General features: G+C 33.5%; 2 protein-coding genes across 2 annotated transcripts; both read right to left on the bottom strand.

Annotated features, from left to right (window-relative positions):
• Positions 1-4,006: 4,006 nt before the first annotated feature.
• Positions 4,007-7,839, bottom strand: LOC110652289 (putative calcium-transporting ATPase 13, plasma membrane-type). Its single transcript, XM_058136866.1, has one exon. It carries the CDS (start codon positions 7,136-7,138, stop codon positions 4,124-4,126), a length of 3,015 nt encoding a protein of 1,004 aa, XP_057992849.1. The 5' UTR covers positions 7,139-7,839; the 3' UTR covers positions 4,007-4,123.
• Positions 7,840-21,068: 13,229 nt separating this feature from the next.
• On the bottom strand, positions 21,069-24,375 carry LOC110651793 (putative calcium-transporting ATPase 13, plasma membrane-type). The gene has a single exon (XM_021807205.2). It carries the CDS (start codon positions 24,283-24,285, stop codon positions 21,226-21,228), a length of 3,060 nt encoding a protein of 1,019 aa, XP_021662897.2. The 5' UTR covers positions 24,286-24,375; the 3' UTR covers positions 21,069-21,225.
• Between the last annotated feature and the right edge of the window lie 656 nt (positions 24,376-25,031).

The raw sequence follows: 25,031 nt of genomic DNA, 5'->3' as shown, positions 1-25,031 counted from the left end.
TGTTCATGCATTAATATTAGTACAGTGTTTTGTCGAAAATAAATTACTGAGTTTATTTGAAAAATAAATCATTTTTACATTAGTGCGTCTAATATAAATTTAAATTTAAATAAAAATAAATTTAATTCTAATTAGATTAAATATTTATATCGAGATATGTATATAATTAATTAAAATATATATATATAATATATGAATCTATATATAAAAATTCAATTTAATGATAAATATATTTATTCGTATATGAGTTTAAACTCTCCATGAATATACTCTCTATACATTAATTTTTTGAATATAGCCAAATTTGAATTTCATAGTTTTTTTGTCATTTAGTATTAATATGATTTGCTCAAAATTGAGTCAAACAGTCAATGCTTAATCACAATACTATATGAAAATCAAGATGGTGTTTAATTAGACTATCTTAATTTCTTTCTCTTTTATTCATATTGAACTTTTTATTGCGGATCTTCATTTTTCGAGATTAAGATTCCAAAATTGGCTGGACTGAATTATAATCAAATAAAAAAAAATGTTTTTTTCTGATAGAAACAATTGAAGGTATCCCTTATATGCAATTCGTCTGTATAGTTTTTTTTTTTTTTTTTAAGCTGGAAATCTCCAATTCACACGTAATCTGTTAGGATTTATAAATCAAAAAAAAAAAAATAAAGAGGCTTAAAGCCATGTGTGGTTTGAATATCTGTTAATGATATTATCGATTTTTATTTTGATGAGTGATGTTCTTGTAGGCACATGAGAATGAAGTGAAGACTATTTAATGGAAGTTGGATGGAATTTTCATGTATTTTGCCGAATAAAGAAAAGGATAAAATCGTATCAAATACTTTCTCAATCTAAGTCCAAGTCACTATTAACTGATTTGATTTAGTGTCTAAAAGTCGAACGCCATCAATCCTGTCCTGTAGTAGTTGAACCAAATTAACAAAACATCAGTATTATAAATTTATTACAAAAAAATTAAAAATTAATGAAAAAAATTAAAAATTAATGATTTTCTTATACTTAGTATAATATATTTATATATTAATTTATAATATATTTAATATAATTATATAGTATATAATTATATAGTATATAATAAATTATATAATATATAAAATTATAATATAATATATTTATTTAAGTTCATAACTTTTGACTAGATCATATATTTTTATCTCTTTATTTATTTTTCTCAACTTTTACTATTAATAATAAACACTTTTATTTTTGAGTTTTCATCATTACATAAAATTTTTCATTCCTACATTTTATACTTTGCTTTTCATTATTACTTTTTATTCAGTAGACAAAGGAGCTAACGAATTAATAAAATTAATTGTGAAAGATTAATATATATATTTTTAAAATATAAAAATTAAATTATTAATTCTAATATAGCCCATATAAATTTAGTAATTTACTCATTTATCATTATGAAAAAAGCGTCAAAAATCAAAATGGCACTTACAACCTCCTCTTCATATTGAAACTGACATGACCAAACGTTATCGTCAAAGTAGTCGATACATATTTATTTTCTATTGGGCGGAATTTTTTTAAAAAAATAAAATTTGATATTTTATTAATAAAATTAATAATTAAAATATTCTGTTTAGAGATAATCTGGATAGAATAACCAGAAAGTAATTAGTCCTTTTTTATTTTGGACAAATAAAGAAATTTTCTGAATCATGTTATCTCTGTAGCCCATAAAAGATATTAAACAACCAAATATTAATGGAGAAATAGGCCACACTATTAGGCTCCATCGATAAAAGATTTTTACCTAAATCCGAGTATCTAACTAAAAGAAATCAATAATCCATACTATATTTCGAAATGTCAAATAACTCATTCAAATATTGAGAAAATAAAACAAAATCTCATTATGGAAGAAAAACAAAACCTCAGAGAAACAGGACTCCAATACTGGAGAGGAACAGGACTTCAACAATGGAGAGAAAAAGGACCCCAATACTAAGGAGGGAATATCAGATCTATTTCTAAAGAATACAAAGTTAAGGAGACAAACTCATATCTGTTTCAAACGGACACAGATCTAAGAGTTTATAAGAAAAAACTAACAAAAAAACATTAAAAAGAAAGAAGAACGATTTAGGGGTGAATCACCGATGAGAAATTTATCGGTGGCGGCCAAAAAAAAAAATCTAAAAGAGAAAAGAAGAAAAAGAGATGAGAGGAGGAGAGAAGAGGAGCAAGAAGAAATGAATTATGTCTTATTATAGAGCGAGAAGAAAGGAGTTATTTCTTATTATTTAACTTTTTTTTACATTTTAATATTAAAGAAAAATTATAATTAATAAATTTTGAATCATGATTAATTGGTAAGTTTATATTATGTGACAACTTAATTAAATTTAATTTTCTTATTAATCTTAAAAATACCAAAAAATTAAAAAAAAAAATCTCTTTTTCCATGTAGTAAAAATTGGATGCTTTCTAAAATTCCCGTAAAATGAATGGTCACTCGCTTGCATTTCAAATTTTAATGAGGTTGTTAGAATTGGATTATATAGTGATTTGAGCTAAATATTATTATGAAAGAACTTTGTGTAAAAAGTCACGTTGCACCGTAAAATTTTAAAATGTTCTATTATATACTTCAACTTCTTAAAATTGGTATTAAGAAATCTTAACAATCTGAGTTAGTATGTTGCGTGAACAAATGCGTGATGGAGTGAGTCGAATACTTAACATATGTTGACATGGAAACTCAAAAAAAATATATAACGATAAAAAATCTCTCCCTAGGGATTTAAATCGGATTTGAGAATTAGGAATTTCACTTCGTCTACTATGTTTTTGTTCTTGTTCTTCTATTCTTCTTCTGCCTATTTAAATGGGATTTTGGTATTCTAGAGATTTAACAACACCCACATAATCAATAACCCAATAGAGCTCTTCAAAATAATGCTTTGAAATACTAAATCAATTAAAAAAGAAAGAAACTCAGTCTTCAATGCAAATATAAAGGAGATAGTTAAAATATGTCTTATCCACACCACGATGTTCTACGAATGAGAGAAAAGAGTGGCGTTATAGATGGGTGTGAAGCTAGAGATGGGTGTCCTGACAAGGAATTTGTTCTGCTTTGACCTATTGCCACACCACTCTTCAAAACATTTGGAATAACACACCCTAATTAAGCTCACAAACAAAAGAGAGAAAATTGAACGAAATTGATCTTCTGCATCCATGTTGGAAGCTGTAGCCTTAAAGTAGATGTAGGGTGTGTTTCGTGGTATTGCTGAACAACAAGGAAAGGGAAGATGACCTAGAACCAAGGAGGAACTGCTATGGGGCGTATAAGTTAGTAGTATCATCATGATTTAGAATATGGAAGGAATTGAGTTGAGCTGCAGGGGAGAGGTTTTGATTTCAATGGAGTTATAGATGGATTTTGGGGAAGTCTTTCCTCTAATAGAAGTTGGATGGATGAAGAGAACAGGAAAGTAGCTTTGAATAAATATAATGTGTTTAGGGTAATTTTATAACCTTAATTATTTTATTATATTTTTCTTAAGTATCTTATCCACATCAACGTAAATAATTCATGTCAGTATGCTTAGTATTCACGCTCTATAATTTGGGATCATAAGAGTATTTTAATACTACTTTTAAGAAGTTGATATGTGTGTAATAGAATGTTTTAAAAATTAGGGATGGTATATAAATTCTTTGTGCAAAGTTTATGGGTAAAATGATGTATTTGGGCATTGATTTATTTTTAATATGAAATACGAATTTTAAAATATTATTATTTTACCATTTCATACTATAGTTGCATTTTAAATTCATATTTATCTTTTTTTTTTTACAATTTAAAAGATTCGTTTAATTTAACAATTACAATCAATTGTGATTGACTCAAAAAATTAGCACAGAGAAGAACCGAAACATTGTCTAGGTCTTTCTAATAAGGATTAAAAAACTTTTCATCCTGAATAATTGATGAAACAAACAATTACACATGATGGACAAAATTTAAAATCTGATGTAAATACAACATTTTCTTACACGAAATTATAAGATCAATACAGGAAATGATAATCCGAACTTTTATTTATCCCAAGAAAAAAGAATAACATTAGAAATTCTATTTCCTCCGCTTGATATAGCTGAATATGGGTTTCTCCGGCACAGGTAAACTCTTGACAACCCAACCAATTGGCCAGGAGACGGCTGCCATACCAATGCATGCAACCCATTGGCCCCAATTCAACCTCTCTGTGTCTGCGAACTTCTTCAGAAACTCCACCATCAGCACCTGAAGGACTATGGTTACCCCAATGATACCCAAGAACAACTTGTTCTTATGTATCCCCTTGAACACATTCTTCTTCGCCAGCTTCCTTGCGTTGAATTCATTAAACACTTGGCACAGAACGAAAGTATTGAAGATCAGAGTGTCCTTTACCCTCTCTGCCACTCCAAAAATGGATTCGCCTTTGAATTGAAGTGTCAAGAGAACAACTATCTGATACAAAGCTTGTGCCAATAGATTCCTCCACATAATGTTGGTGATAAGTGGCTCAGTTCTGCCCACGGGCGGTTTATCCATGAGCTCTTTGGTTGGTTGTTCTGTAGCCAGAGCCAGAGCACCAAGTGTGTCCATGATCAAATTCACCCACAGTAGCTGGACTGCTGTCAATGGAACTTCACCAGCTGAAACCGCTGCCACGAAATTGATTACGAGGGCCGCAACATTTACGGTGAGCTGGAACTGAATAAATTTTTGTATATTGGTGTAGACACATCTTCCCCACATCAAAACTGTGGCCACAGAAGCAAAATTATCGTCCAAAATGACAATGTCTGAGCTTTCCTTTGCTACTTCAGAGCCCTGAATTCCCATAGACAGTCCAATATCTGCGTCCTTCAATGCTGGTGCATCATTAGTGCCATCCCCAGTGACTGCCACCACTTGGCCCTTTTGTTTGAGGCAATGAACCATGAGAAGTTTGTCAAAAGGAGAAGATCTCGCTATCACGCATATGCTATCAACTTTCTCCATTCTTTCATCAGGTGTATAGTTTCGAAATTCTTCCCCATCTACTACTGCTCCACTGAACATATCTTGATCAGGCTTGAGTATCCCACATTCAATGGCTATAGCTCTTGCTGTGAAAACATTGTCACCTGTGATCATTTTGATGTTCACTCCAGCATGTCGACAATCTTCAATAGCTTTCTTCACGCCAGGTCTACATGGGTCCTTTATACCTACCAGTCCTAGGAGGGTCAAGTTGTCCTCTATGAGCTTGCTCTCTTGTATTCCATTTTCACAATGGTTTTGTGATATTTGTTTATGTGCAAATGCAATGCAACGAAGGCTGCCAGCCGCCATGCCTTGAATTATTTGCTTGAAAATGTTCCTTTCACTATCACCCAGATCTTTAATTTTACCGGAAGGAGCATAGTAACTTGAGCACATTGCTAACATCATCTCTGCAGCTCCTTTCCAGTGCACATGGATTGTGTTATCTAGCATTTTCCTCATCAGGACCCCACTCCTTTTCTTTGTTGAGTTGAAGGCCTCAACGTGGAGAATTGTACAACTCTGTTTCATATCCACCATATCCATTTCCAAGTACTGGGTGGCCCAAGAAAGAATTGCTTTTTCTGTGGGGCTACCTGAGAACTCAAATTCAGATTCTGGAGTAGCTCTGTAGACACTGCCTGTTGTGTTGAAGGCAACTCCTTGTTTGATCAATTCAATAACATATGGGGAAATTGAAGAAGTGGTGCTCTGTTCACTTGAATCGAGGCCTAGCCAAAATTTTGTTACCTTCATCAGGTTCATTGTAAGAGTGCCAGTTTTATCGGTACAAATTGTGGTGGCAGAGCCCATAGTCTCACATGCAGAGAGCTTCCTCACCATCGCTTGATCAGCCATCATTCTCTTCATCGAAAAAGCCAGAGTGAGTGTAACAGCCAATGGCAATCCTTCTGGGATTGCAACTACAACAATTGTGACTGCAGCTGCTACAATTCCCACCACAGCATTCACTATATCATCTGCCTTTGTCTTGCTGCTATTGAACTCTTTATTACCATTCTCATCTTGTGTATTCCCTGTGAAGTAGCGAACCAACAAGACTACAAGAACAAGGAAAGCAACAGCCAGGCCGACCTTGCCTATTGATGAGGTCAGCTCATTAAGCCTCTCCTGCAAAGGTGTCTGCTCATTGGTGTCGCTGCTGATATGGCTCATCATTTTACCCCATGTAGTGTTCATTCCTACTGATGTAACGAGCATTCTGCCATAGCCATCAGCAACCTTGGTGCCGGAGAAGAGGAAAGGATTTTCGTTGTGATTAACTTGGACATTTTCGCTTTCCCCTGTCATGATGGATTCGTCAACTTGCAAGGAATGCCCACCTATGAACAATCCATCAGCAGGGACTTGGTCTCCAATGTTGAGGCAGACAACATCTCCGACAACAAGTTCAACTATTGAAACCCGTTGTCGCCGACCTCGTCTCACAACATCAATTTGGATATTTCTGCTGACTTTGGACAACTTGTCAAATTGTCTATTTTGCCTGTAATTGCTTACAGCAGAGACAGCGATGACAAGAAACACAGCAACAAAAATGCTGCCGCCATCATACCAACCTTCCTTCAGACCGTGTTCCTTAATGCCGAAGCCAAGAGAAAGCGCTGCACAGCCCAAGAGAATAGCAATGGTTGGATCTTTGAAAGCTTCTACCACAAAATGGAAAAAGCTCTTTGATGGCGGTTTCTTATACGTGTTGGAACCGAATGCTTCCTGCCGTTGGGCGATGTCCTCTGCGCCGCCATATATGCCATCCTCTACGTTTGTATGAATAGCAGAAGCTACTCCATCAGTGCCTCCAAATGTGCGCAGTAGCTTGTTGAGATTTTTCGTTTTCACGAGCTCAGTGAGACTATCTTGATCAAGATTGAAGTAGTTGCGATCGGGCTTAATATTTAGTACAGTGTAAGATGGAGATAGGGAAATTTTGCTGGCCCTTTTCTTGGCTAGAGAGTATATGGTTCTAGAGCAATAAATAGCGAGAAACGCTAAATGCCGTCTTTTGCAGGATTTGCTCAAGGTGGTAGGGACATCAAGCAAAACAAAAGACATTCTTTCAAATTAAATGGAGGAAATGAAAACCAAAATAAAAGGATTATGGACTTCTATAAGATGGGAGCAAGGATTTTTTTTTTTTTAATTTTTTTAAAACAAAATTATATAGAAGAGGCGGAAAGATTTACAATAAATAATTTAAGATAAATACATATTTAAATTCTCATCTTTACGTAACATGGGATAAACATTCAATCATTGAATTATTAACTTGATGAGCAATGACAAGATAAATAAATACATTTTGTTAAAAAAATTATAAACCTCACTTTGTTAAAAAGGATTTGAGGACCAACGAATGTGATTATAAAATGCTTATTTATAGAATATGAAGAAACTAGTGTAGCTATGAAAGAAAATAAACTGGGCAAAAATTGAACTAGAAATTTAAGCGAACCAACTTCATCTTCTTAGCTATAGGCAGGCGTGAAATCGACCTTATACTATTAGCTAATTATATCACGATATATAAATTGTCAAGAAATATATATTATTATTGTTATCTCAAATGAACTTTATATCAGAATTAAATAAGGAAATTGAGTGCAAAAACTTACCCAAAAGTAGAGATTGTATTGGATCTCAATAACGACCAAAGGAAGAAAGAATGGTGATATTCAGACAGAGGAATAAGAGTTTTAACTTGGATTATAAATTGGAAGAATGAAATCTTGGAATATTATTCGGATGACAGTCCAGTAAATGACAACCTCCTCGCTCCTGCTGATATTTATAGAAATGTTAAGTCGGCAGTATTTATTTTTTACTTATATTTTTTTAAAAGACAAAATTATGACTTCTATTGAAGACAAAATAAAAAAAAAAAAAATAAAAAGGTTATCAGCGATAGCTATCGGCTACCGAGAATTAAATTACAAAAAAGGGACAGAGGTTAGTGTGTTTATTTCGTGTTTGCCAATCTGCCGGCAGTTATATCATTCCCACGGGAATTCAAGAAAAAATCGACAAGCCGCAACCTCGAACTTGCTCATGAATTTCCATGTTCCCACACAAAAGTCTTTGAACAGTCAAATTAGATCTCCAAATCCACCGGACTATCATCCAAACAATGGATAAGTATATATATATATATATTCCAAACTTAAATAACATTTAACCCTTTAAGAATTAACCCAATAGTCATTTAAGCTCCATTAAATAAATAAATAAATTTAATTTTAAAATTTTTATAATTAAGTTTATAAATAAATTTTATTAATTTATATTTTAATAAATAAATAAAATGATTTTATAAAATCTTTAAAATAAATAAAATATTATTAAAAATTTATAAATAGTTAAATAAAAATTCATTGGAAATTAAAGTATAAAAAATTCTTCAATCAAGCATCGAAAAGAATTTAGATTTTTCTTTCTTTTCTCATCAGCCAAACAATAAATTTTAATCTTAAAATTTTCTTAAAAATTTTTAAAATACCATTAAAAATATATAAATATTATTTTACATGTAAGATAAATAACAAAAGCCATAAATCCACCTTGCTAAAACTCACAAGTCACAACCATCTCAAGTTAATAATAGCTCTCACAAATAGCACCCAACCTAAACTGCATATCAAAATTTTTGTACACCATACATGGAAACGGGAGATAAAAAACAGTGAAAAATAAAATGAAATTATCACTTTTTTTTATTTAAAAATAAAAAAAAATAATATTTATTTTATCCTTATTATTTTCTCTTGGATTTGAAGAGAAAATAAACTAATCAAAAGGAAAAACTTGATTGTGAAAATTACTTATATATCTTTATTTTTTCATTTAAAATTTTAAATAATTTATAAAATTAAAAATAAAATGATAAATTTTAAAAAATAATATTATTTATCTTATAAGATATATAATGGAAATTTCAGGAAATTAAACAAGCTGCAACAAGCACAAGCATCCACAACCAAAAAACATTTTTTTTATTCTTTTTAATGGACCAAATAACAGTTTTAATCGTTATTGTCAGAGGCGATGCCTCGTTAAGAGCTAGCGGCCCCTAAAATTTTTCAAAATTTATTAATTATATAATATATTATAGTATCATATAATTATTTTCAATATATTTTTTTATTGATTATTAAATTTATTTTATGATATTAATAAATTTTATTAAATTTTAAAATTTAATAAATAATAAATTATTTATATTTTTTAATTAGTTCATATATTCATTAGATAAAAAAGAAGAATTAATATTAATATTTTTTAATTTAAATTTTAAAAATTAAAAAAATAAATTAATTCAAATAAATTTTAAATAATCATTATTTACATATTTTTTATATCAATTAATAAATACCTATTACCTTATGACATATCAATTAATTAATATATTTTATTTAGTAATTTTTTTATTAGTTGGCTTATTCAAATTACTAAAAAATAATAATAAATAACTGATAAATAATATATTTTTAAATTAATTACTTAAACAGGTAATATTTATTTATATACTTGTGTGTGTGTTTTATTGGTTTGTTTAAAATTTAAAATATTATTAAATTATCATCTCATACCATATTTTGAAATGAAATATAAATTTCAAATTTAAATTTATTTATGCTTAAAAGGTATGTTTGATTTAATAATTAAAATCAATTGTGTTTGACTGAAAACAATATCTATGTCCTTCTAATATCTGCAATCATGTTTAAGAAAAGAAATTTCATATTGAATTATATATAATTGATGAAAAAAAACTCATTAAATACATGGCGGAGAACAAAAGTAATAAATTTAAATTTTAAATAACGATTTATAGCGACAATTGCATAAATTCATTTTAAGAATTGAGATTCAAACACTGAAGAATAAATATCAAACCAAATTAAAATTAAAATATTAAAAATTCAATATATATATATATATATATATATTGTAACAACCCTGAAAAAAAAAATGATGATATTGAAGGGATATTGGCGTGTGACAATGGATTTCCCATTGTCACAGCCAGCTTTTTTATTAAAAAAAAAAAAAGGTTTAAAAGTGGGAGGAGGAATTTCCCCCCATTTTTCTCTTCTCTCTCCTCTCCTTCCCTCTCTTCTTCTTCTTCCTTTCTTCGATGACCGGCCTGCGACATCCCAAGCGGCTCCCCACCAGCCGGCGACCCTCCGGCGACGTCCAGGACCACCAGAAACGGCGGCAAGAGAGGGAGAAGAGAGAGAAAATGCGGGCACAGTGGGCAGCGGCTTTCCGGGCCTATTCTGGCTTCGTCCGACGTCCGATCCAGGCGATTCAGGTGGCGTTGGAAAGCTTGTTCCGAGACCTTTCTTTTGATACCAATTTTGCAACAAATGGAGGTCGGATGAGTGAGATATGGAGGAGAGAAGTTTCGGATTTTTCAAGCTTTTTCGTCAGATCTACGAAGATCCGACCGTTGGATCGACGATCCGAGACCACCTATGGACTGAGGAAGAGGAGAGGAACATGGTGGTATGATCAGATCAAGCAAATGTCGCCGGCGATAGACGGCCAGCCACCATGCGCGGTGGTTCCGGCGGTGGCTCCGATGGGCTATGGAGATAATTCAACTTCCAAAGGCTTCCTCATAAATTTTTGGAATTTTTGAGACACAGATAAACTTTGGATAAGACAATTTTTATTATTTCTCTGTATGTGGAGCATAAATACAGTGTTTCTTAAACAGGAAAAATTGGAGAAAAATTCTAAGAAAAATATATGATGAAAGTAAAATTATTTGGAGATATTCTATGGTGTTTGTTGAATTTTTGAGTGATTGTAGAATATTTTTGAAAAATATAGATGGAATTTAATTAGATTTTTAGCATATGGGCATATAAGATTATTTGAAATTAAGATAATTAAATTTTATATAATTGGTTGAAGCTTGAGGATGGAGGTTTAAATATGTGAATATTTAATTAGGTTGAATTAAGAATATTTTAGATGTTGGAAACTTAGGAAATTGAGTAAAATTCTTGAATAAAATATTCATGGGTGATTAGAAAATTACAATTCATATTGCCATAGCCTTATAATATTATTAAGGACTGCGGGGTAAAATTTTAGAATTTTTAGAGCTTGTTTGAGTGGATTCTTGAAAAATGTCAATTATAGGGACTAAAACGTAATTTTTAAGATTTTGAGTATTGTCTGATTTGGAGGGCCCAGGAGGGGCCATGTGATATTGATGAGATGTGGTTGTGGAAATTGAGAATTTAGAAGTGTTATTTGAGCCTTTTTGCAGGTTGGGTAGGTCCCAGGTATAGGGGAAACTCTGCCAAATTTCCGGCATGAATTAGGCTGTCTATTGCCTCTTTAGAGTTTTATCTTAACTTAGTACTAATAAATTTATAATTTAATTATTAGGTGATCGATGTCAGCTATTTTTTTGCATCCAGCAGCCACAATAGACATCGGTGTACTGTGAATAAAATATTAATTTTAATTGTAATTTCGATATTATTATATGTTCAGGCATGCCCATGCATCACTTATATGTATGTATCTATGTAGTTAAACTCTAGGCACGTTTTATGTTGCATTCATAACTGTGAAAGTACCATGTATGTTGTGGTAATTTGGAGCAGTGTGCGTGCGTTGGCGTGCGTGTGATGTGGTGTGGACGATGGATAGGACGGGTAGACACAGCTTGAGATCTTCACTGGGACCCCGATTTGGTTATTAAGTGGAAGTCCGAGCTGAGTTCTTCGTTGGCACAGTTAGAATTAAGAGAGCTATATAGGGGATCAGCTCCCATATATTATGATTGCTATTATTGGGTGTGTGAGTGCTCCAAATTACCTTTTTTTGATGTTATGATGTGCAATTATTGTTGATGTTGCATTTCACTCTACATGGTGCATTAGCTTTAGATAGTTATAGAGATTATGGTTAAAATTGATATTTTACTCTCTGAGTCGAACGCTCACTCCTGTTCAATATTTTTCCAGGCTACAGAAGGAGACATTTTTCAGAATAACCTGTCCCTTTTCTCTCAGGTTATGAAAAGATTAATTAATTGTATTATTATTCTCCAAATTTGTAATTTAGGACTCCGCATGTACTAGTAGTAGTATTAATCCTGTCAGAGACTGCATGAATTTAAGTTTTTGTATTAATAAATGAAAAATTTTATGAGTTTTAAATAGTTTGTAAATGATGTAACAGGGTTGAGCTGGGCTCCCCTAATTTCAGTTCTGATAATTACTGGATTAAGTTGGCCCGAAATGAAATTATAACAGTTTGATTTAAATTATTTTATATGCATATTGGGCCTAAATTGTGGGCCTGGTTATGGATTTGAGAACAGTAAGGCTTACTACGGGCCTCGGGGGCTTTAGACTGGCACAGGTCCTAGTGCCGGTCCGGCCCATAGGTTGGGTCGTGACAAAGCTGGTATCAGAGCTTAGGCTCTAGATTCATGGGAAATAATATAATTGGGAGTGTAAAAGGAGTCTTGTTACGATGTTACATGCGGAATATAGGATTCTGTTTCGTCTTTTTCTGTAATTCTTTGTTTCTAGATTCTGCGTTATACCTCGGGAAATATAAAAGTGCCTCAGTTAGTGTCTTGATTTTCGTGGAGTACATAGAAATGTGAAATAGAGTTAGCAGACAGGTTGAGGTCTATCATGAGGATACGTACTCCAAGAAATGCTATGTTTTTGTCAGTATGGGTTTAAATGGTGTGCCCATTTCGTGCAAGGCACAAGTACATAAAGGTGAGTCTTGAAAGTACAGTTGCCCTAGATAAGGATGAGGATACCATCTTGGCAACATCGTGGATGACCCAATGCAGTAAGTTTATGATAATAGAAGATTCAAGAGAGATAAGAGATTAAGAGACCTAGTTGGTCGGGCGTATCGTAGTAACTATACAATGTTCTCGATGTCCGCTCTGTAGCTGCATTCTGATGCAGGCATGAGATTATTGTGTAGAGCTGCGTACTTCCCTGTAGTGCTTATGATGAGGATGTTGCAGGCAGTCTCTGTTTTGGTATACTAATACCAGAACAAAGTTCTATATCTGCAGAGAAGTTGGGAACTCCTGGTTAAGAGTCTAGAGTTAGAATATTGAAAGGTCACAGTTGGGTGATAATTAGAGTCAGTGACTCAGTTACCCTAGCATGAGCTAGAGTTACAGTAAAAGTTGCCATCAGACCAGAGGCTTCGGACTAGTTGCAAAGTAAAGGTGACACCTATAGAGTGAGATCATCAAGTCATCAGTATGGAATTTTGGATCATTTTTGTAGTACGACAGACGTTTTGCTTAGAGCTTAGTGAGAATAGTATATCTTGTGGGTATCAGTATGGAATAAAGTACAACCCTACTACCTAGAGAAGGTCGAAACTATGAATTGATGATTTACAGAGCTATGATATGATAAGAGAGACATTAATTTGACATGGTTTTGGGCAAGGTGGTAAATTTAGTATCTTTGTTGCAGCAAGTTAGGGTATAGTCCTATCTTTTCAGAAGGGATCGAAAGTTATTACTAATAATGGTGACCAACAAAATAGTACTTGAGATAGAGTGTGGTAGAGAATAGTTGGCTCGGGTATCTTGCAGAGGATACAAGTTTCATTATAGGAATCATATATAATCAGATCACAATGGATGTAAATCCTTTGAATTGGATGACGGGTTTGGGTGCTCGGAATCTTAAGTTTTGGCTAATTGAGTAAACATGGAAAATAATAATAATAATAATAATAATAATAATAATAATAATAATAATAATAATAATAATAATAATAATAATAATAATAATAATAATAATAATAATAATAACAACAACAAATAAATAAAATTGCTACAGAATCAGTTCTCGAGGTAATAAGGGTATTATGTAAGCTAAAGGATAAGAATAAAAATCATACGATAAAAGTATGACTGTAATTTCTTGAGTTCTTTTCTAACTTTATATTGTTCAAAACAATAGTATAATCTAATTATAACAGTGTTAAGAGAAATAAATTAGCGAAAATAAGTTATAGAAGGCCAATGGATAGAGAAAGTGCAGGATGAAGGTTTGGACAATTGATTGCAAATGCAATATAATCTAAATGCCAGTGGAAGTACTAGCTAGAGTGGTCAAAGGACCAAATCTGAGTAGCACAGATATGTGATAACGCGGTAGAGACTCTGAAAGATATAGTCAGCAAGTACAGCTGTCATGTTAGGAAGAGGAATGAAACCAGGGATAGAATAGTCAAGTTCTATTTTTGGTAAGACAAAGGAAATAAATGAAAGGACAACCTGAAGGGCGCGTAACAAAAGAAACAAAGTTAAGATATAGGGTAGGCTAAGTGTTATTCTTGGCAAGGAGAATGACAATGATGGAAAACCCAAAATGGGACCACATTAGTGAGAACAGTGATGGAGGTATGGAATACAATAATAATGAGTAAATGCTAGAAGGTGTGCGATGGTATTGCGGACTACCTAATTAGGTAGAGAAAGAGAAGTTAGTAAGCAGTAAGTTGAATAAAAGTCAGTCTAAGGGATCAAATAGGTATGATGAATGGAAAGAATGATAGATATGAATCATTGGTCGAGTATAAATAAAGTTAATAAATTATAAAGTATTATGTCAAGAAGGAAAATGGTACGGTAAAGGGTTCATGCAGATGATACCTTATAGGTAGAGCACAATTGTGCTAGGAGATGATGAAATTTGGAGAAAAAGACCAAGAAACATAGGTTAAACGTTGTTATATGGACAATCGGGCGTAATTAAATATAAGAGGATATTTTTCTTTCTTTTTAAGTTTAGCTTGTGCTTTTGGTTCTAGAGGGTTATATAAGGAACAGAGACTGAATCAAGGAGACCTAGTTATTTAAGAGTTTGGTAGGCATCGATCCATACACAATTTCCTGAGATGAGAATGACAGTAAGTGCATACTTAGTGTTAAGTATGAAAGGACGATCAGAGTAATAACAGGAGTTAAATCGAGCTAGTTACTAGGGCTTACAACCCTTTTGAACTATAAGCTGGAGGAAGTACTAATTGCTAATGAGTTACAGTGAATAGAATTGTTGCTAATGGGAAAAGTTGAGACTGAAGTTTGGAAAGCCACGGGCAGTATATGTGATTATATTAAGGAGAATGAACACGTGAAGTATCTTATTTGGAATTAAGGCATGACACATATTTTCCACAGCCGTGTTAGTTCAGATGGAACTTATAGTTTATGGGGCTCATATTCATCTAGGATAAGCAATTTCCTACTAAGGCTGGTAGGGAATGATAATGTTCTGATAGTTAAGTTGGAAAAAAAAAAGGGATACAATAAAAATTTTCTATGGTTAATTATAAGTGTTACAAAAGGTGAAGAATGTGCTGGTAGGAGAAAATCGTAAGGTTAGAATTCTCGAAGTAATAGAACTAGTAATCAAGATAAGACTAAGAAATAAAATGAAAGTTAAAGTTGATGATGGGATGGACATTCTTGAAGGAAAAGGTGTAAGGATGAGATAGGACTAAAATTAAGGAATAAGTACAGCAGGTTGAAAAGATATCAACAATACCAAAAATAGGAAAAGGGAAGTGGATAAGATGCAAAGGACAGGAAGAAAGCTCGATAGAGCCAGTTATAATGATGAGGATAAGGAGGAATAGGTATGCTAGGAACACACTAAGGCATGTTTAAAATAAGTTATTATGAGATGATAGATTAAAGGAGTAGTGGAGCCTCGATCTGAGTGCCAATGTGTCAGAAGTAGGCCACATACTAAGAAGCTAAAGGAAGAAGTCTAGATATTTCCATTCCAGAGAAGGGGTGAGAATTGATAAAGTCGCATGGATTGAGTTGTCAGAGAATATAAACACTTTTGTTACCTAGAAGGAGAGACCCAGTTCACTTTCCAATATTGATAAATGATACACTTGGCCCTTGGAGGAGACTCTACCTGACTGGTTACATAAGATGGACAGAGATTGGTTTAAGTACCTTAGTAATGACACAAAAGGAGATTAAAAATTTGAAATATCATGGGAGTGAGAAGATTTATAGGTATTGACCACTGAGGGCATAAGAAGAGTGAAGATCTCGAACAGGATGCCTAGATTAGGTGCTACAGGAAAGTTACTCATAAGATACCATGGAACAAGGAACATAAGTTATGTCATTGGGGAAAACAGAGATTATTGAAACAAAGGGATGAGGACTGAAATCATCAAGAGACACGTTAGGGCATAATAAAAGTGAGGTAAGCGCCAAAGTTAATTAAAGTTATCAGATATCAAGTCGAGAGTAATAGAGTTATAATGAATACCTGAGATGACAGAAGAATGGTCAATGAATAGCCACAAGATAAAAGCCCTCTAGAAAGAGATGATGACAAATAGGACACTATAGTAGAATCAGAGAGCGGTAGAATGTCATATATAATATACGAAGAGTTTGAAGAATAAATGTTTTACCAATCTCTGCATAGCTAGAGGAGTAATGATTGTGCTTGTTCTAATAATCTTCTTTTCCATATCTCTTGTTTCTTCGAAAATTCGAGGACGAATTTTTCTTAAGGGGGGAAAATGTAACAACCCTGAAAAAAAAAAAATGATGATATTGAAGGGATATTGGCGTGTGACAGTGGGTTTCCCACTGTCACAGCCAGCTTTTTGATTAAAAAAAAAAAATGGTTCAAAAACGGGAGGAGGAATTTCCCCCCCATTTTTCTCTTCTCTCTCCTCTCCTTCCCTCTCTTCTTCTTCTTCCTTTCTCCGATGACTGGCCGGCGACGTCCCAAGCGGCTCCCCACCGGCCGGCGACCCTCCGGCGACGTCTAGGACCACCAGAAACGGTGGCAAGAGAGGGAGAAGAGAGAGAAAACGCGGGCACAGTGGGCAGCGGCTTTCCGGGCAGATTCCGGCTTCGTCCGACGTCCGATCCAGGCGATTCAGGTGGCGTTGGAAAGCTTGTTCCGAGACCTTTCTTTTGATACCAATTTTGCAACAAATGGAGGTCGGATGAGTGAGATATGGAGGAGAAAAATTTCAGGTTTTTCAAGCTTTTTCGTCAGATCTACGAAGATCCGACCGTTGGATCGACGATCCGAGACCACCTATGGACTGAGAAAGAGGAGAGGAACATGGTGGTATGATCAGATCCGGCAAATGTCGCCGGCGTGGCCGCCACCGTCTTGTGATGGTTCGGTGGCTCCGGTGGGCTATGGAGATAATTCAACTTCCAAAGGCTTCCTCATAAATTTTTGGAATTTTTGAGACACAGATAAACTTCGGGTAAGATAATTTTTATTATTTCTCTGTCTGTGGAGCATAAATACAGTGTTTCTTAAATAGGAAAAATTGGAGAAAAATTTTAAGAAAAATATATGATGAAAGTAAAATTATTTGGAGATATTCTATGGTGTTTGTTGAATTTTTGAGTGATTGTAGAATATTTTTGAAAAATATAGATGGAATTTAGTTAGATTTTTAGCATATGGGCATATAAGATTATTTGAAATTAAGATAATTAAATTTTATATAATTGGTTGAAGCTTGAGGATGGAGGTTTAAATATGTGAATATTTAATTAGGTTGAATTAAGAATATTTTAGATGTTGGAAACTTAGGAAATTGAGTAAAATTCTTGAATAAAATATTCATGGATTATTAGAAAATTACAATTTATATTGCCATAGCCTTATAATATTATTAAGGACCGCGGGGTAAAATTTTAGAATTTTTAGAGCTTGTTTGAGAGGATTCTTGAAAAATGTCAATTATAGGGACTAAAACGTAATTTTTAAGATTTTGAGTATTGTCTGATTTGGAGGGCCCAGGAGGGGCCATGTGATATTGATGAGATGTGGCTGTGGAAATTAAGAATTTAGAAGTGTTATTTGAGCCTTTTTGCAGGTTGGGTAGGTCCCAGGTATAGGGGAAACTCTGCCAAATTTCCGGCATGAATTAAGCTGTCTATTGCCTCTTTAGAGTTTTATCTTAACTTAGTACTAATAAATTTATAATTTAATTATTAGGTGATCGATGTCAGCTATTTTTCTGCATCCAGCAGCCACAATAGACATCGGTATACTGTGAGTAAAATATTAATTTTAATTGTAATTTCGATATTATTATATGTTCAGGCATGCCCATGCATCACTTATATGTATGTATCTATGTAATTAAACTCTAGGCACGTTTTATGTTGCATTCATAACTGTGAAAGTACCATGTATGTTGTGGTAATTTGGAGCAGTGTGCGTGCGTTGGCGTGCGTGTGATGTGGTGTGTACTATGGATAGGACGGGTAGACACGGCTTGAGATCTTCGCTGGGACCTGGTCCTTCGAGGTAGACACGGCTTGAGTTCTTCGCTGGGACCCCGATTTGGTTATTAAGTGGAAGTCCGAGCTGAGTTCTTCACGCAGCTTGGAATTAAGAGAGTCAGATAGGGAATCAGCTCCCATATATTATGATTGATATTACTGGGTGTGTGAGTGCTCCAAATTACCTTTTTGATGTTATGATGTGCAATTATTGTTGATGTTGCATTTCACTCTACAGGGTGCATTAGCTTTAGATAGTTATAGAGATTATGGTTAAAATTGATATTTTACTCTCTGAGTCGAACGCTCACTCCTGTTCAATATTTTTTCTAGGCTACAGGATGAGACATTTTTCAGAATAACCTGTCCCTTTTCTCTTAGGTTATGAAAAGATTAATTAATTGTATTATTATTCTCCAAATTTATAATTTAGGACTCCGCATGTACTAGTAGTAGTATTAATCCTGTCAGGGACTGCATGAATTTAAGTTTTTGTATTAATAAATGAAAAATTTTATGAGTTTTAAATAGTTTGTAAATGATGTAACAGGGTTGAGCTGGGCTCCCCTAATTTCAGTTCTGATAATTACTGGATTAAGTTGGCCCGAAATGAAATTATAACAGTTTGATTTAAATTATTTTATACGCATATTGGGCCTAAATTGTGGGCCTGGTTTTGGATTTGAGAACAGTAAGGCTTGCTACGGGCCTCGGGGGCTTTAGGCTGGCCCAAGTCCTAGTGCCGGTCCGGCCCATAGGTTGGGTCGTGACATATATACACTAAAGTTAAAGCATAAAAATGATCTCATAAAATTATGTTATTTGACTTATTAATGTACTTAAATATTTATTATGTGTTACATTTTATAAAATTAATTATTTTAAAATTTAATTTATCCTCTTTAATTTTAAAATTTCAATTTTTATTTTTCTTCTTCCTTTTATCAATTTTATTTTTTTGAAGTTGTAATATTTTTATTTTTATATATTTTTTAACCTTTAATTAATATATAAATTAATTTAAAATATAATACAAATCATTTATCAAAATTTAAAATTAAATGGTATTTATTTCATATTATCAGTTATTATTAAATAATTTATTTATTAATACTGTAAAATAAATTTATTTCTTATTTATGTTGAAGATTGATATTTAATCTCTTTTTTTTATCTGTTTATATTAATAATTTAATTATTTTATATTTTTAAATTTTTATAATTATTTTTTAATTATTTATTATATTTTATTTTTCAAATTCATTATGTTTATGTTTATAACAGTAAACTGTTTTTCAAATATTTTTTTATTATGTGTATAATTATAGACTATATTTAAAAAATAAATATTCCTATAAAAGATATAGAATTTAAAAATCAAATAACTAGAATAAATAAATAAATATAAAATTAACTATATAACTTTTTAATAATTTATATAAAAAATAATTTTTAAAAGAAAAATATTAAATATTAAATAAGAAAATTAAACAATAAAAATATGTAATTGATAAAAAGTATAAAAAATTCAGAAAAAACAAATTTAAGAACTAAAAAAAGAGGAAAATAAAATACAAATCATAAATTAAAAAATTATTTGACACATTATTAAATTAAAACATTATTATTATTATTATTATTATTATTATTATTATTATTATTATTATTATTATTATTATTATTATTATTATTATTATTATATTACTATAATGTTATTATTATTTCTTGAATATTACTATAATGTTTAAGATTTTTTTAACATATTTATTATCATAGTTATTATTGACAAATTATTTCTAATAATATATTATACTCTAAAAATATAATATTATATCGTTACATTTTTTATGAAAGAATATTTAGAGAAAAATAATTGATAATCAATTTAAAAATAAAGATTAAATTTAATTTTAATAGAGATATAATTATTTAAAATTTTAATAAAAAATTTAATCATATTTAATACAATTAATTAAAAATTTTATCATTAATAAAATTTTATAATATAATTTTAAAAAATAAAATTTTATAAAAATAAATATTAAATTATATATTAAAATAAAAAATAAATAAAACCCGCATTGCGGGAACAAATAACTAGATAAAACTGAAACTTCGACCATATTCTATTCGATTCTGATTCTTAACAAAAATTGAAATCCAATCAGACCCACACACCTTTATATTGGAATAGACACAAGCAAACGTTATCGTCAGAAGTCGTCAATATTTATTTCTGCACCAACGTTTCTTTTCTATTGGGCTGCATAGATGGGCCGCATTGAACCCAAACAACCGAGTGGTGTTGAGCCCTCCGTGATTGCAATTCTATTGGGCTGTTTTCATGTTTTTTGAGCATCTGTTTTGTTTCCAGATTCACACGCGCAAAGAGACGCTGATATTGCATTGCTGATATTTAAGGTTTTACAGGTATGGCTTCTTCATCTTATTCTTCCACTTGCTTACTCATATATAGCAAATTATATCAAGAATGCAGATATTGCATTGCTGTGCCCAAGTTTCTGGACTTTTTTATGCTGATAGTTTCCTGATTCAAGAGTCGTAATCAGAAATTATAGATTTTAGTGTAATTCATACAAAGAACAGCTCGATTCCTTTGAATGCCTTGTCTAGGATTTGGCTATAACATACCAATAAATCAAATCAACATAACAATAAATCAAATGGAATATATTATATCTGCTGAGGGAATAAAAAGAATTTATACAATCAATATCCATCTCTATTTATTTGGTATGAATGGCTATCTATTTACCCTAATAAAAGAATAATAAAACGGAAAAAAAATAATCAACAAAAAAAAAATTCAATTTTCTGAAGCATACTTCCTCCAATTTAGGTAGCTGAAAATTGGCTTTTCTGGAACAGGCATGCACTTGACAACCCAACCGATTGGCCATGTAAGAGCTGCCTTTCCAATGCATGCACCCCATTGACCCCAATTCAACCTCTCTGTATCTGCAAACTTCTTCAGAAACTCCACCATCAGCACCTGAAGGACTATGGTTATCCCGATGATTCCCAAGAACAATTTGTTCTTATGTATCCCCTTGAACACATTCTTCTGCTCCAGTTTCCTTGCATTGAATTCATTAAACACTTGGCAGAGAACAAAAGTATTGAAGATCAAGGTGTTATTTACCTTCTCTGCCACACCAAAGATGGATTCGCCCTTGAATTGAAGTGTCAAGAGAACAGCTATCTGATATAAAGCTTGAGCCAATAGGTTCCTCCACATAACGTTGGTGATAAGTGGCTCAGTTCTGCCCACTGGTGCTTTATCCATGAGTTCTTTTGTGGGTTGTTCTGTAGCCAGAGCCAGAGCACCAAGTGTGTCCATGATCAAATTCACCCACAGTAGCTGGACTGCTGTCAATGGAACTTCACCAGCTGAAACTGCTGCCACGAAATTGATTACCAGCGCAGCAACATTGACGGTGAGCTGGAACTGAATAAATTTCTGTATATTGTTGTAGACGCACCTTCCCCACCTTAAGACTGTGGCCACAGAAGCAAAATTATCGTCCAAAATCACAATATCTGAGCTTTCCTTGGCAACTTCAGTGCCCTGAATCCCCATGGACAGCCCAATATCTGCTTCTTTCAATGCTGGCGCATCATTAGTTCCATCACCAGTGACAGCCACAACTTGGCCTTTTTGTTTCAGGCACTGCACCATGAGAAGTTTATCGAAAGGGGAAGATCTTGCCATCACACATATTTTATCTACTTTCTCCATTCTTTCCTCATGTGTGTAGTTGCGAAATTCTTCTCCTTCTACTACAGCTCCACTGAACATATCCTGACCACGCTTCAATATTCCACACTCGATGGCTATAGCTCTTGCAGTGAAAACATTGTCGCCAGTGATCATTTTGATATTCACTCCAGCATGTTGGCAAGCTTCCACAGCTTTCTTCACCCCTGGTCGACATGGGTCCTTGATACCCACAAGTCCTAGTAGCGTCAAGCTGTTTTCTTTGAGTTTTTTCCCTTCCATCCCTTCTCCATGCTGTTGTTCTGATATTTGTGTATGAGCAAAAGCGATGCAGCGAAGGCTATTATCTGCCATTCCTTGAATAATTTTCTTGAATACACTCTTTTGCTGATCATCCAAATCTTTCATTATTCCGGAAGCATCATAATAACTTGAGCACATTGCTAGTATCATCTCTGCAGCTCCTTTCCAGTGTACGTGGATTGTGTTGTCAAGCTTCTTCCTTATCAAAACACCACTTCTTTTCTTTTGTGAGTTGAAAGCTTCGACATGGACAGTGATGCAACTCTGCTTCTGTTCCTCCATACCCATTTCCAGATCCAGGATGGCCCAAGAAAGAATTGCTTTTTCTGTGGGACTACCTGAGAATTCGTACTCAGCTTCTGGATTTGCTCGGTAGGCACTACCCGTTGTATTAAGGGCAACTCCTTCTTTGATCAATTCAAGAACATGCGGGGAAATGGAAGAAGTGCTCTGCTCCATTGATTCTTGGCCTAGCCAAAATTTTGTTACCTTCATCAGGTTCATTGTAAGCGTGCCCGTTTTGTCGGTACAAATTGTGGTGGCAGAGCCCATAGTCTCGCAAGCAGAGAGCTTCCTCACCATTGCTTGATCGGCCATCATCCTCTTCATCGAATAAGCCAGAGTGAGTGTAACAGCCAATGGCAGTCCTTCTGGGATTGCCACTACAACAATTGTGACCGCAGCTGCTACAATTCCCACCACAGCATTCACTATATCATCTGCTTTTGTCTTGCTGCCATTAAATTCCCTATTTCCATTCTCATCTTGCGTGTTGCCAGTGAAGTAACGAATCAACAAGACTGCAAGAACAAGGAAAGCAACAGCCAGACCGACCTTGCCAATTGATGAGGTGAGCTTATTAAGCCTAGCCTGCAAAGGTGTCAGTTCACTGGTGTCGCGGCTGATATGGCTCATCATTTCTCCCCATGTTGTGTTCATTCCTACTGATGTAACAAGCATTCTGCCATAGCCATCAGCGACCTTGGTGCCAGAGAACAAGAATGGATTTTGGGCATGATTAACTTCAACGTGGTCGCTTTCCCCTGTCATGCTGGATTCGTCAATTTGCAAGGAATGCCCTTTTACGAACAATCCGTCAGCAGGGATTTGGTCTCCTATGTTGAGACAAACAACATCTCCGACAACAAGTTCAAATATAGAAACCTGTTGTCGCCGACCTTGTCTTACAACATCAATTTTGATATTGTTGCTGACTCTGGACAACTTATCAAATTGTCTATTTTGCCTGTAATTGCTTACAGCAGAGACAGCGATGACGAGAAACACAGCAACGAAAATACTGCCACCATCATACCAACCTTCCTTTAAACCATGTTCCTTAATACCGAAGCCAAGAGAAAGTGCTGCACAGGCTAAAAGAATGGCAATGGTAAGATCTTTAAAAGCTTCTACCACAAAATGGAAAAAGCTCTTTGTCGGTGGTTTCTTATAGGTGTTGGAGCCAAATGCTTCTTGGCGACGAGCGATGTCTTGAACACCTCCACAGATGCCACCTTCTATGTCGGTTTTAATAGCAGAGGCTATAACTGCAACACCACCTAATTGTCGAAGTTGTTTTAGGTTTTTCTCTTTTACAAGCTCAGTGAGATTTGCTTGATTGATGTTTAAGGAGGTGTTGTGTGGGTTAATATCGAGTATAATAAAAGAATGGGAGGGGGAAAGTTTGCTGGTTTTTTTGTTTGCTATGGAGCCCCTGGCAAGAGATTGTATGGTTCTGGAACAGTAGATTGTGGCAAATGCCAAATGCCACCTTTTACTGGGCTGGCTAGTTTTAGAGGGCACATCAAGCAAGTATTCGATGCTTGAATGCAAAAAATTAGACATGTTTTTGGCGCAAGCTGGATTTTGTATGTCCTAAAGGGAATAAACAGGAAAAACAGAAAGGCGCGGAGGGTTTGAAGCCGAAAAGATATTTTTGTATGAGAAATTCAATAATCTGAGACCTGAATGAAATTTGGGAAATGCGTACATGTTTATTTATGCGTTGTCTTTTACGCGGTGCAACTGTGAACGCGCTTCTTATTATTATAAGGAATTGATCTGAAATTCGCCAACTTTTCAGAAATCTTATCCTGGAAAGTAAAGGAAAACTTGAAGCTTGCATTATCCTGTGAGCGAAGATATCTTACAAGCGGCGAAATTTTAATATGTACTGTATATATCATCCCTTTCAACGTTTTCCATTCAGATATAAAAAGAATCAATTAACTTATTTGATGTAGTATTGAGTAGAAAATTTCCCACCAAAGTGGCAAAATAGAGAAAACATTTACTAGTTAAAGATGGTAAAAAATATATGAAAATGAATGCCCATGAAATTGCCCAACAGATACAGGTTTTAGATTCGTAGTTTTTTGTTTTTCTGGGTTATTTGAGCATTTCATAGAAATACAAGAGCAGTTAAGAACAGATGGTTATGAAAAAGACCTACGTGATCATATTATGCTTATTTTCTTCTCCCTTTTGTCATTGATAGAGAAAGGCTTCTTTTCTTTCCATTTTTTAAAAAAAGGGCTATTATTGCATATACGCCAATGTACTTCGAGGGTCCGCTTGGTCAAATATATCGT

The sequence above is a fragment of the Hevea brasiliensis genome, chromosome 15 (genome assembly GCF_030052815.1).
Source record: "Hevea brasiliensis isolate MT/VB/25A 57/8 chromosome 15, ASM3005281v1, whole genome shotgun sequence".
Classification (NCBI taxonomy): domain Eukaryota; kingdom Viridiplantae; phylum Streptophyta; class Magnoliopsida; order Malpighiales; family Euphorbiaceae; genus Hevea; species Hevea brasiliensis.
The sequence above is the reverse complement of the archived record's forward strand: the minus strand, read 5'-3'. Positions and strand labels throughout refer to the sequence as shown.

Bases quoted from the DNA above. Each gene is read 5' to 3' on its own strand.
- LOC110652289 (XM_058136866.1), bottom strand. From the start codon at position 7,138: ATGTCTTTTGTTTTGCTTGATGTCCCTACCACCTTGAGCAAATCCTGC.
- LOC110651793 (XM_021807205.2), bottom strand. From the start codon at position 24,285: ATGTCTAATTTTTTGCATTCAAGCATCGAATACTTGCTTGATGTGCCC.